Genomic DNA, 13,849 nt, shown 5'->3' on the forward strand with positions numbered 1-13,849 from the left:
CTAACATTTTACTAATAATTCTGCACTGTCTTCATAAGGGTTGTGGTCTGCAGTATCCTACACTTTTAAATGGGCTCCATTTAGTTTTGTTATTAGGATAATGCTGGCTGGGCTCATAAAAATAGTTGGTAACGATTCCATCATGTTCACATTTATGGGGAAGTCCTTATAGAAAACCATATCATGGGTTGTGGTGGTAGCGCATGCCTTTAAGCACTCAAGAGGCAATCATGGGCAGATCTCTATGAGCCATCTGGTCTTTGAGTGAGTTCCAGGAAAGCCAGGACTACACAGAGAAACCCTATCTCAAAAAACAACAACAATAGAAATCATATTATTTCTTCTTTAAATGTTTCATAGAATTTACCACTAAAGCCCTATAAACTAGAGTGTTTTGTAAAAAGGTTTTAAAGCTATAAACAATGTCTTTAATAGTCATATGACTACTTATCTATTTCTTCTTGGGTAAGCTTTAGTGGTTGTACCCTTGAAGCAATTTGTTCATTTAATGTAACTTTCTTGTGATATTTCTCCATAACTCTTTCTGTATCCGTCAAGTCTGTAGTGGTGCCTCTTCTCTCATATAGTATGAGTTTTCTCTATTATTTAACATGTGCTTAGAAGATCACCTGTTGTTGTTTTTTTAATCTTGTCAAGCAAGCTTTGAATTTATTTATTTTTCTTTTTTCCTTGTATCAAATATATTGTCTTATGCACTGGCCTTTCAAATTTTCTGTTCTGCTTTAACTTGAGTTGGTCTTTTGTAGAAGTTTATAATTATTAGTGAATATTAACTGCACAAGTCGATGGTTTTAACTGCCATTTTCGTTTATGCTTGCATTGTGAGAACTCTTTTTATAGTGTTTAGCACTATGGATTTATAAGTCTGGCTTCAGCTGCATCCCACAGATTATTTTTTTGCTGTATTTTCATTTTAATTCATTTTAAACATCCTTCTAATACTCTTTTCATAACTTTTACTGATTTTGTTTAACATTTCATGCACGTAGATAATGTACTCTTCTGACTTTCATCCTATCCTTCTTGATCTCCTTTCCTGCCTTTCAGGCCCCCTTTTTCCTATCAGTCTCTTTCCCAAGTTTATGACTTTTGGTTTTGTTTTGTGACCCATTTAGTTTAGCCAGGATTTGTATGACCATGGATTGGAAGTGTTCATGGGTGCCTGGGGGGGGTGTCATTCTTGGGCACATGACTGAAAAACAATGATTTCCTCATCCCCTGAATCTATCAATAACATACAATTAAGCAGTTATCATTTGGGTCCGCTGAATCCCTTCTCCATCCATACCTCAACGTTCATTCTTTTGCAGGTGTGAATTCATTCTGTAGCCCATTTTAGTTAGTTCATTTTTAATAAATAGAATTATATGTATATGTATGTGTCTGTATATAGGTATGTGCCTGTATGTGCAGGTGCCAGCTGGAGTCCAGAAGAGAGCATTGGTTCCCTGGAGCTGAAATGACAGGTGGTTGGTTTTGAGCTGCCCAACATGGTTGCTGGGAACTGAACTCTCGTCCTCTGCAAGGGCACCAAGAGCTCTTGACTGCTGATCCATCTCCAGCCCCTCCGCCTTGAGTTTTTAATTGATGTGGTTTATTTAGATATTTGTTTTTCTAGTTTCCAAATATTTGGGAGAGTCCCAGATTTAATTTTTGTTATGGATTTTTAAATTCTGTTATGTCTAGACAACATGCATCTTGTGATCTTCTAAAAGCAACATTTTGCATTAGCATTATTTTAATTTCTTTAAATTTATTGAGATTTGTTTTATGGCTTAGACTTGGTTTTTACTGATATATTACCCATTTACTTGGAAAAATCAGACGTTTATCTGCTGTTTTTAAGGGGAGCTTTATAAATGTTTTATTGATGTCAATGTCAGGTGGATAGTGTTGCTTAGTCTTCTAAAGCCTGATGATTCGTCTCCGCATTCGATCAATTATTAAGAGACACGGATATTAAAATCTCCGGCTAGAATTATGAAATTGTCTGCTTCTCTTTGTGGCCCAGTCTTAGTTGGGGTTCTTATTACTGTGATAAGCACCATGATCAAAGGTAACTTGGGAGCAGAGGGCTCATTTCATCTCACAACTCTCAGGGCACACTCCATCACCGAGGGAAGTCAGGGTGGGAACTCACGGCAGGCACCTGGAGGCAGGAACTGAAGCAGAGGCCACGGAGGAACTCTACTTACCGGCTTGCTCCCCATGGCTTGTTCAGACTGCTTTCTTATACAACTCGGGAACACCTGCACAGAAGTGGCACTGTCCTCATGGGTGGCGGTCCCACATACATTCACTCCCACAGCAATTAGTCAAAATTACACTCCATAGACTTGGCTACAGGTCCATCTTATGGGGGCACTTTCTCAGTTAAGATTCCAGCTTCCAAGGATATGTCTAAATTTGTGTCATGTTGATAAATTCCAGCCAATAAGAGCCCTATCAATTTTGCTTCGTGCATTTTGAAGCCCCTTACAAGGTTTGTACACTTCAGGATCATTAGTTATGTCTACTTGTTGCATTGTAATTTTTATTAGTAGTAATAAATAATCATAAACAAATAGTAGTAAAAACTATTAGTAGTAATGGTTTTTGCTCTGAAATCTTCTTTTCTGATCTCAATATAGCCATGAATGTTCAACGTTTTAATAAATATTAGAAAATTTGTCATTATATATGATAGTCTCCCATTTTGGCTTTATCTTTTGAGGTTTTGATAGGGAACTTCCTTTACACATACAACATTGCTTGTGAGCTAATCCCTTACTGGGTTCTGATTCTTTACGTTCAATGGAAGCTGCTGCTTTGGTGCCATGGGCATGTGCATGTGGGCAAGTGGGCAGGTCAGGAAGAGACCTAGATAGAAGAGAAAGGAAGAATGAGAAAAGACAAATGACCAGTATTCCCACTGTCAGAGAAGGAAGCAGGACATCTGCTTGTAAACCATTTGATTTTACCAGGGCCAAACGGATTTGGTCTTATGGCAATTAACTTGTCATCTCACAGTCACTAGTGGGGTCTGGTGGCTCTCAAATTTCTACCTACGTCTGAGAGGTGTTCACAAGAGGGCATAGTTATTTAAAACATAGGTGGAAAAAAGAGGCTGAGAAAGCGAAAAGATGAGTGCAGAAAGCATTGACTTAAAAACTCGCTTCCTCTCCTTTGCAGCCAGGGTTACCCTTGGATCCGGAGTGGCCTTTCCCAGGTGCTTTGGTCCCAGGAGAGAGGTAGAACCAAATTAGATTGCTAGAGTAAACAGATGCAGGAGTCCAGCGATAACGAGTAACGGGACATCAGTTTTAGCTGAGCACCTGCTTTTCTTGTTAGGTGTGCTCTAACACGTTAGGTCAAGGACCACCTCCTCTCTCCAACTGTTTGGGGAAGGCAGCAGTAAATAGCCGGACACATGACCTGAAGTTCTCAGGTCTAAAGCCCCCCCCCCCCGTTTTGTGGGTTTTATGGCCATTAATACACTACCGGTTAATTATTGTTTAATTAATTATTGCTTTAAAAACGTTTGCCACATTTAAATCACTGCATTAATTACTTCATACAACATCTGCCTGCTTTCTTTTTTTTCTTTCTTTCCTTATTTTTTTTTCTGGCTGTTAGTCTGTTCTCCTCAGCTCTTCTTTCTACTTTAATCGAAATTCAGCTTTCTGTAACACCCCCTTTATCCAGGCCAACTGGATCTCTCCATTCACTGGAGAGAGAAGGACAGAAGAACAGAGAAGGCCCCCGGGATTAGGGAGTTTTGACAGCTGTCCAAGAGGAGCCCTGAGATTCGGGCCAAGGACCAAGGCAGGACAGAGACAAATGAGAGACACAAAAGAGTGACAGGACAGGAGAGAGACGCAGGAAGGCATCCACAGAAGAATAAACGGGACAAGGATTCTCAGAGTCGCTCCGAGATGCTGAAAGGGGTATTGAATGGGGGCAGAGAAGAACATCTCAAAAGAGGGATGGTCTCGGAGGGCAGGGCGACCAGGGGTTGGTCAGGAAGGAGAAGGATGAAGTCCAGCCTCTAGGGACAGGCCAGTCCGGCTTGGGGACTGAGCGGGAGGGCTGAAGGAGGCGGGCTGGCAGGTCGGGGTTCCCAGCGCGCACCTGAGAGCAGGGTGGGGCGGGGAGGTGGCGGGACCCGGAGCGCAGCGGAGCACGGAGCGGCCGCAGAGCCCCTCGCGAGCCCGGAGGGCGCCCGTCGGCCCCGCCCTCCGCCCTGTCGCCTCCTCGGCCCGGGCTTTTCCTGCGGGGCTCAGGAAGCCGGCCTAGAACGGCGCGAACAATAGCTCGGGCTGAGCTCCGGGAGGGCGGGCGCGGGCCTCGGGGAAGGGCGCGTCGCACCTCGGGGTGCCCGCGGCGAGGCCCGGGGCCCGCGGGAACGTCCCCGCAGCGCGGCGCTCGCAGGGTCATTGTTGGCCGGGACCAAGGGAGCAGGAGTCCGGGAGGAGCCACAGGAGCTGCAGCGGCGGGAGCCAGAGGGGGAGCCCGAGAGCTCGTGAGCCAGCCAGGGAGCCGGGAGGGAGGTAGCAAGAGAGAGAGAGCGAGCAGAGCGAGGAAGGGAGGAGGTAGGGAGACGGGGAGGGTGGGAGGGAGGAGGAAAAATAAAGAGGAGAGAGCTGAGCGGGGCTGAACAATAGAGACAGGCGGACGGGCGAGGAGAGCCAGCTGCCGCTGCCGGGCATCGCGGGCGCGCAGGCAGCGGGGACCCCCGGCCTGGGCCAGACAGCAGGCGGCCAGCGCCCCGGGGAAGGGACCATGGGGGAACCGGCGGCAGGCGCCCCCAGCCCGCCGTGCGCCGCCGCCTGAGGAGGCTCGGCGCTAAGCCCCGCCGCAGCCCCCCGCCCCGCGCCCGCGCCCGGAGCCCCGTGGCCACCGGCTCAGTGGCCACGGACACCGCGCCCTCCGCCCACCGGGCGCCGCGCTGCCCTCGGCCCCAGGCTTCGCCGGCGCCCGGCTGCCCGCGGACGCCCTCCCCCAGTCATGAACCCCCCGGAGGGGGCAGCGGAGGAAGTGGGAGCCGCCGACTCGGACGTGGACGCCTTTTTCCGGACAGGTAAGGTCAGGCAGGGTTCCGGGGCGGGGGGTGAGGACGACCGCCTCGGACGCCGCATCTCGGACAAGTTTGGGGACGGCAGGCTGCCGCCTGGGCGTGCGAGTCGGAGGCGGCCCCCTGCGGTCGTCGGGGCTGGAGTTGTGGAGATTCACGTTGTTCTGGCGGTGCTGATTGCGTTTTGGAGAGGGCGTGGGGGCTGGGCGCCCCTCGGCGTTCACCCCAGTTGCGGGGGTCTGTGTTGGGGAGGCCGGAGGCGGTCCTCTCGGGCCGCCTTCTCCTGGCGATGTTGGATCACTTTGTAGAGCGCGGCTTCCAGCTCCCGGTGTCCCGACCCCTCCCTCTGCTCCCCACTCCCACGGTGCCTGACTGCGGGGCTCCTGGGTCTCCCGAGGTTGGTGTCTCTTCTTCTCTCCAGGGCTCGGGGCCCTGATGTGCATAGAGGGGCAGCAGGGGTCGCGAGGCGCTCAGGCAGCAGCCTGACAGGCAGGCAGGAGCCAGGCGACGCGAGATCGTGCCGGAGCGTGTGGGGAAGCAGCGTCTGGGACTTTTGACCGGCTGAGAGGACCATGGGCACCTCAGACCTGCTCCTTGGTCATTTCTCCAGCTCGGGGAACCGATGAGTTTTTACCTAAGAATCGCTTATTTCTGGAAGTGTGAGTTAGCGAGCATCCCTCTCAATACACACCCACCAAATATTTGCTTGCCTGTGGCGCGGGGAGCATGAGTTGGCTTTCTAGCGCTTTTTGCCTCTCTGCACTTCGCTTGCAGCAGCTCTGTAGCTGCTCTTGTTCGCTGGCTCCACCGTCCCTTCACCAGAACAGACACCGATCACCCTCATCTCCTACCACCTGTAGCCCTGTTTCAAACATCTCATCACCAAGGAGTCCCCATCTCTCCTGTACCTGTAGCTTCCTCCAGCTCCCGCTCCGTTGTGCAGTTCCCTAGCTCCCCCACACGTCTGCAACCATTTTGTCTGGAATCTTTGTCCCAAGACTCTGATAAGTTATGGGTGCCCCACACATCTGCCCTCCCTTTGGGAAAGTTGGATCAGAGGACATGAACTAGTGGGGGTCAGGGGTCAGGTTAGCTCTGGAGGCTTCATGTCCATTTGTTTCCTAACACTGTTGCTTTACCCTGGAGGTCCACTCTAAGAAAGGGAGTGGGGCCCTTTTGTGGGGAAACTTGTGGCTTTGGAAGTCAAGACTTAATTGGCCCATATGGTCATCTCTAATTGGTCTGGAGAGGAAGGAGGTGGAGGACAGGAGTTGATGCCAGGTCTGGTGAAGGGGAAGAGGCTCCTGTCTTCCTTTCCTGCTTCCAGGGTTCAGCCTTCCCTCTTTCTTCTCCTCTCCCTTCCCGGGAGTCAGCATTTGCCCTTTCCACCTTTTCTGCCCCTCCTTTCTCTCCTGCTCACCTTCCCTCTCTTAGAAACCTAAACAGGGGTAAACGAGGTGCCTGACCAGAGTTTGTAACCCTAAATCTAGGGAAAGAGGCTCTGGGGGCTCAGTGCCATCCAGACACTCACAAGGTCTACAGACCTCACCTGCATCCCAACCTGGCCAAGCAGCTGTATATTTTACCTCTGGGGAAAAAGCACTGTGGTATGAATTCACAATCTTCCTCTCCTCTTCTTCTGTCTACTTTCCCTTTTGATAGGCGTTCGTTTTATAGCTTTCAATTCTGGAGACTTATGAATATATTACTTTCCCCAGAGACTTTCAAAAACAAATCTTAGCTTACATTGTCCAGGCTGGTTTCAAGTCTCAGGGTAAGAAGTGAACTGGGGTCAGGTTCCTACTGGGGGTAATGTCCTTCCATTGCTTCAAGGAGGAGGTGGTGGTGGTGAGGGATGCTAGACCTCATATGCACTTAGAGTCAGAGACAGTTTAAATCCTTTATACACAAACTTGCAAATGATGGATGGCCCGTGACAAGCTGCTAAAGGGGTAAGTCTAGAATAGTGCCTTCCTGCCTCTGTGCTCTGCCCCTGGACCTTCGCCCTCCTCGCAGTCTATGCCAGAGGCCCTTGTTGGGGATTCTTAAGCCTGGACAGACTATGTGTCTGAGCCTTCTCCTTTTTGATTCATGCCTTCTGTGGGGAACATAGCTCTGTACCTGGCTGGCTGGCTGAATTATAAATTTATTCAACCGAGCAACCAAGAAACCATCAAACAGATTGTTCAAAGTTTCCAGCACCAGGGTACCCCCTTCTTTCTGGTGGAAAAATTTGCATGTACAAAGACCAGACTGGCAATTACTTTGTCAAAACTCTGGCATGCTATGTCTCTAATTAGGCATGATTTAAATAATTCAGTCATTTTACTTGTTTAGCTTACCTGCTTTCTGATTATTTGGATGTTTTTTTTCTCATGACCAACTGATTAAATGAGATTCTCCAGTCTTACTTTTTCACAATTATTCCTACACACTATCCTATAGAATAGTATAGGCTGACAAAGTCCTGATTGTCTTCCTAAGAGTTCTGTTTCAAGCCTGAGAAGGTATGTTGCTGGCTTTTAATTTTATTTTAATTTAAAATTTTTACTGATCATAGTTGTAAGGTAGCAAAAGGAGATAGGAAAACTCAGGACTGGGACAATAAAACATTGACCCACAATGTTTTTTATTTAACACCTACTTGGAACCTTCTGCTGTCCAGGGTGCTGTGGGACACAGGAGAAGTACTCAAAGTGATTGCTGTCCTCAAGAACTTACAGATTGCTAACTAATTGATTGCTAAAGATTAGGACATTGTAAGTTAGAGGGTTGCCAAAACTAGAGAAGGTGGAGCCTAGGGTTGTCTTTGAAAGGGCGCCAGGGAGATTGACAAAGGTAAAAAGGCTGGATCTTTGGGGAGCCTGGACTGACTGAGGGGAAACGGTGGGTTAATAAGGACAGGAGCAGGGTTGACTAAGTATAACAGAAACAACCAAGGGCGTCTGAAACCTTCTGAAGAGGAGTTTGGACTTGATTCAAAGGAACTAAGGAGTCATTGCTGGTGTTTGAGCAAGGATACATCATAGAGAAAGTAGTGTTTGGAAAGATTAGTCTCTGGGAAATTTTGTTGATGAAGTGAAAAAAAATAAAGGTAAGATCTAGGGAGATGCAGAGGTCATCCAAGGCTGAGGTAGAGGCTGGGGAGCTTGCCCCATCTCGATGGCAGGAAGGATGGGGAGCCAGAGCTAATTCTGAGAGGCTTGAGATAGAGGCAGAAGTGCCGATATTTACTGACATCCAAGGATGGACAGTTTCCCAGCATCCCTGTATGTCTATATATGAGGAACTGGATGTGGACATCTAAGTGGATTCATTTTGAAGTTGGCTATGTGGACTCTAGGCATGGGCAGGAATGGTCATGCTGATTCAGAAGGCTTGGTGTACTTGAAGCTTCCAGATGGAGATGGTGGAGGAAGAAGGGCAAGGAGGTCTTAATTTGGAAACAGCAGAAAAGAGTCTGGATCCTGGAGATCCCAGAGAGTCCATGCGAGCTCTGATGTGATGATGGGGCAGACAGGCTGAGTAGGAGGAATAGAAAAATGAAACACCGGGAGCTGACTTTAGGGGGCACAGGATCAGAAGGGGCACTCGGTGTGGGCATTTGGGGTGACGAGGAGGACATAGTCACTTGGAGTTTATCAGCAAGAGACGGGGTGGAACCCTAGTGTCAGGAAAGGAGTTTTGGGTTTGTGTCATGGGTGGTTTGGGATGACGGAGAGCGAGCTGTGGAGAGGAAAGCCAGAAGATGCCAGGATGGCTGCGTGGGATCCCAGAGACGAGACAGAAGAGTATGCTCCATAACAGCTCAGAGCTAAGCTTTGGGGAGCAAAAGAGAAACCTCTTTCTTTAAAATGCAAAGGCAAAAGGCTCAAAATAATGAGAAGACATTGCTGTGAGGTATGTTCCACGTTCAGCTTCCTGTTGAGCTTTGGCTTCTGCATCCAGACATTTCACTGGAAAGATACTGTTAACGGGGCTTTGGCCAAGCTTGGCTCAGCTCTCTGTTTCCAAACACCCCAGACCACCTTCTTCTCTCTTCACTTCCTCATTCTGTAAGTGGCATCTTTTCTTTCCTAGTCACGTTCAAAGCCTTGGCATTAATTCGGGGGAATTTCTCTAGGCTGACAAGCCTCACTCCATAGTCCTCCATAGTTAGCCTGTTGCCTCAGGCCAGTCCTCCATGGACTTCTTCCACAGACCCCTCTCATCCTTCAGAATCTGCCCCCTCTCTACACTGTCCCCGAGGCTTATAGCACTTCCAGAAACACTCTTTTCATCATGTTACTCTCTGATTTATGAAACCTGCAGTAACTCCCTGGTACCTGTGGGTCAAGTCCATACTTAGCTGCTCAGTTCTAGCTAGCTTCCCATCCCCATGCCTTAGAGCATCCTGGATCTTGATTCATTCCCTTCCTACTCCACAGCCTCCAAATCCAAGACATTCTATGTTCTAGCTTTTTCGAGAGAGTTTACAGTCTACAGCAACCTCTGGAAAGCCCCAGTGTCTTCTCACTGCACTGGTGGTATTGCATTACTGTTTAGCCTTTCCTATATGTAGGGCCTATCTCCCCATCAAAATTATTTATTTTTGGAGGTAATTATAAAGTCTTTAAAATATTTTACAATTCCTCAAAGATCCCATTTCCTTCAGAGATATAACAAACATGGCCCAAATGTAAGCGCTGTTGGATCAAGGCGATGACAATGTCCCTACTCAGTGCATCGTTCTTAACTTAGAGAACACTCCATCCTGCTGGCTAAGAAAACAAGGCCCTGTCAGTCCAAACCACAGAAAAGGAAGACTTTGAAATAACAACATAATCTGTGTGCAGATCTTTGAGTAAATATCAACCCATAGTCTGTACATTGCCAGGTACTTGAAAAGGGAGAGATCTTGTTACTTCTTTTTGCAACCAAGGAAGGTATTTCCTTTGACGTTTCTCTTGACTTTTCACAAGGCAAACACGATGCCCAGTGGCTTAGTTGGGGCTACTGTGGCAGTGCTAGAACACCATGACCAAAAGCAGCTTGGGGAGGAAAGGGTTTATTTCAGCTTGGCATCCCCGTCACAGTCCGTGACTGAGGGAACAGTCAGGACAGGAGCTCACATAAGGCTGGAATTTGAGGGAGAGCTGCTGCAAAGGCCGTGGAAGAGCGCTGCCTGGTTTGCTCCTCCTGGCTTGCTCAGTCTGTTTGCTCATACACCCCAGGGACCACCTTCTCAGAGCTGGTACTGCCTGCCCAGAGGTGGTACCACCCACAGAGGGCTGGGCCCTCCAACTACAGTCATCAGTCAAGAAAATCCTCTCCAGACTTGCCTACAGTCCAGTCCTTTGGAGGCATTGTCTCAATTTAGATCCCTTCCTTCAAAATGACCTGACCTTGTGTCAAGTTGTCATAAACCATCCAGCATACTCAGCTCAATGGCTATTGTGTCTTTTAAATTCTCTTCTGCTTCCATCAGTCATGAATTGGGAATTTAGTCCTACCCTTGTTCAGGAACTTTGGGAGGAGTATTGAGAGGACTTTCTGTTTCTGGAGAGGGGATATTGTGTTTTAGTCAGGTGATGTCTGCAGTATTCTATTTCAGAATATATTGATGGCATCTGGGTCTACCTGTGTAAGGCTGGGGAGGCTGGACTTCATCCTTGGATGGTTGGCTGCCAATGGCACAGTTATTGGCAGTTCTGTTCAGCTCTGTTTGGTAGTCCTTCACAGTAAGACAGGAGGCACTGGGGCAAACCAGAGCTACAGAAAGTAGGAGAACCATTCCTGCTTGGGAATCTCCAACCCAAGCAAATGAACTAGGGTTTCTGCTTAGACTTTGGAGAGCAAATCCTTTTTGGAGTTCCTCCTGGTTGCTCTTGGCCTTTATATCTGAGTTGGGCCATATAGCACAGTGGTTCTCAGCCAGGAGAAATGCTGCTCTCTACCCCAGGGAACATTTGGCAATACCTGAAGACTTTTTTTTATGGTTGTCACAACTCACAGGACAGTTTGCTGTAAGCATCTGGTTGGTGGATAGGGCCAAAGTGCTGCTAAATGTCTTACAGTGCACAAGAAAGAATTACCCAATCAAAACCTGTCAACAGTACTGATGGGGGAGCCCTGACTAGTCAGAAGACTGTGGGCCTTGGATCAGCTCAGCTCAGCACTAACTAGGTTGCTCTTGGGTAAATTACACTCATCTTCAGGAATTCTGCAAAACGGGACGTAAGCTTGTTTACGGTTTGAAAAACTTAAGTAGAAAAAGAGTATACTGTGGGGGGGGTATTGTTCCCGCTGTTGTAGTTATGCAGTGGGCATCTCTGGAAGGGTAGAGTTTCTCACTCATGGGAGGGTGCCAGAACAGCAGCATGAGGGAGGCAGGGACCTCTCTTACCTGTGGATTCAGGAGGCCATCTTTGGGCCTCAGTGCTCACCTGCTGGACAAATCCATATTGAGTGTCTGCTGCCGTCATGCAGTGTGGAAGTATATGGAACCATTAAAGGGGAGATGCGAGAGCAGGAAGGGGAATGGATGGAAATATAAATAGTCTCCCTCTGGGAGCACGTGGACTTCATGGGCTGAAAGGGGAGAGAAAGCCTTTGAGGAAGGTCGTGCGTGAGAGCAGGAAGGCCATACTCTTTTCTGCTCCCTACTTATCTGGATGACTTGTATGTGTGAGTTTGACATCTATGGGAAAGGAATAATAATCTCGTCAACCCCCGTTCCCTTACAGAATTGTTGATGGATTCAAATAAGATACAGTAAAAGGTCTTTATAAGTTGTACAATGCTATCTAAATATCTGCAGATGGTTATTTCAAATGGGGCATTATGTTTCTCTAAGTGCCTCTTCCGACGTGTAGTACCTTGTTTAATCTCCCCTCCGCAGGACTGTTCGGCCTGGGAGGAGAGAGGATCCTGATCATTCTTCCCCCTGCAAGGGGATTGAGGGCCATCTTATTACACAGGTCAGGGCACTTTCTGTTAACTCTTTCACAAAGCGATAAGTGTGCTAGCTCCCTGCAGCCCCTTCCGAGGCCCTGAACCACATGGCAGGAGCCTGGTGGAAACAGGCTGGCTTGCTTCTGCTGAGCATCAGGTGGGTGCAGAGAACCAGTCCCTTCCTCTTCCTTCTCTGTTTGTAGTGAAGACTCTTCCTGCCGCTCCTTTGTGTGGATGACTAGCAGTAAAATAACTAGGGAATGACTGACAGCCATAGAGTTGTTGGATCAATAGAGCTGCCTGGGATCGTGTCTGCTGAGGAGCGAGGGAACAGAAAGTATCTGCAGGGAGGACAGAGGCATTCATTCAGGGAGGGAAAGAAGAAACCTGGAGCATTAGCTTTGTCTCCTCCCCTTCCGCCCCCATAGCATCATTAGAAGTGAGCCAGGCACTTGCTAGGGAACACGGATACCAGGAATAAACAAGCAAAGGAGTGAGAAGTGATGTTTGATCGGTACAGTTATAGGAGTGGTTATGTCTTCGTAGACTGTAGTGTTGCATTCCCGGGCTGAACAGTAGCAGGAGACATGGGCATTCATGCTCAATTGGCAACAGTCACAGTCCAGTCTATGTGACCCAAAGGATGAAGGTAGAGGATGATTGGGAGTTGAGACTCAGAAGGGTGGGGACCACATTGATTGATTGAATGTTTTCATTCATGAATTAAAGTGTGAATGCTTAGAATGGACTGTCAACGAGTTGGATCTTTCTGCAGTCGTTTGGGGAGTTTGTGGGTTTCTCTGAACACGGACAGAGGTGTGATGAGGAGCATGAATTTGAGAGCCCTGTGGAGTTTCTCTAAGGATGGAGAAAGAGGCTGCTGGCGGGGGAAAGATAGATTATTGTAATATTATAGGAGGGCCTGGACTTGAGACAGTGAGGTAGACATGGAAAAGAGGTGACTTTGTGGAGGTTGAGCCTACAGGACCCGATGAGGTGTCAAGAAGGTTGGAACAGAAGCTTAGAGTCTTGGTGACAGGGAGGATAGAGTTATGCTTGGTGAAAACCAGGAATTGGGAAGAGGGGACCAGGAGGAAAGGGAGGATTTGGAGAACTTGCTCGGGACATGTTGCATTTTAGGTGTCAGTGCAGAGCTAAGGGAAGCGTTGATTCAGTAGGCGAGTATCAAAGGGAGTCTGGAGCCTTGGAGGGAGGCCAGAGTCGGAAATACAGATTTGGGAGATATCTGAAAGAAGTTGTGGCTGTAGCTATCAGGATAGATGAGATAATAAATGAAAAGCTAACACAGACTGAGGGGCAGAAGGCCAAGGGCAGAACTGTAGATTGACGTGAGGGGCTGGAGGAGAACCAAAGTGGCTGATTGGCGGGGCTTCATGTCGCTGTGAGGTGCCCTCAGCCATGGGGCTGGTTCTGCAGTCAGAGAGACCATTGGTAACTTGTGAAGTAAGTTCCAAACCTGTCTGGGGAGGTGGAATTGAGATTGCATAGGGGAACGGAGTGAGTGGATGGGAGGAAGTGGTGGGAGTGCATGTAGATGACTCTTCGGGAAGGTTTGGCTGCGAAGGGAAGGTTAAAAATAGTGAGGGAGTTGGAGACGGGGAGCAGACTTGAGGGTAGGCTTTTTTTTTAGGGAGGGAAGCTATGTGAATACCTGAGGTGAGGAAGAGGGAGACGGCACACTGGAGGTAGGAAAAGAGAAGAGCAGTTGATGGAGAAAGATCTGGAGGAGCCTGGATATGTGTTTTGTGCCATGGGCACCAACTTAGGGCCTCAGGGGTTCTGGACAAGCATTCTCTACCACTCAGCTAAATTCCCAGCCTC

General features: G+C 48.2%; 1 protein-coding gene across 5 annotated transcripts in view; it reads left to right on the forward strand.

Moving 5' to 3' along the window:
* The first annotated feature begins 4,632 nt into the window (after positions 1-4,632).
* Kalrn (kalirin RhoGEF kinase) overlaps positions 4,633-13,849 on the forward strand; it is a 605,871-nt gene continuing 596,654 nt past the window's right edge. For 3 of the 5 annotated variants that reach the window (XM_075965457.1, XM_075965466.1, XM_075965494.1), the window contains exon 1: positions 4,633-5,080. In XM_075965457.1, the coding sequence (XP_075821572.1) occupies positions 5,008-5,080 (73 nt within the window). In that variant the 5' untranslated portion in view covers positions 4,633-5,007. The remainder of the gene's footprint in view (positions 5,081-13,849) is intronic. The other 2 variants (XM_075965637.1, XM_075965665.1) reach the window with 1 other exon arrangement.

Source organism: Microtus pennsylvanicus, chromosome 1 (genome assembly GCF_037038515.1).
Source record: "Microtus pennsylvanicus isolate mMicPen1 chromosome 1, mMicPen1.hap1, whole genome shotgun sequence".
Classification (NCBI taxonomy): Eukaryota; Metazoa; Chordata; class Mammalia; order Rodentia; family Cricetidae; genus Microtus; species Microtus pennsylvanicus.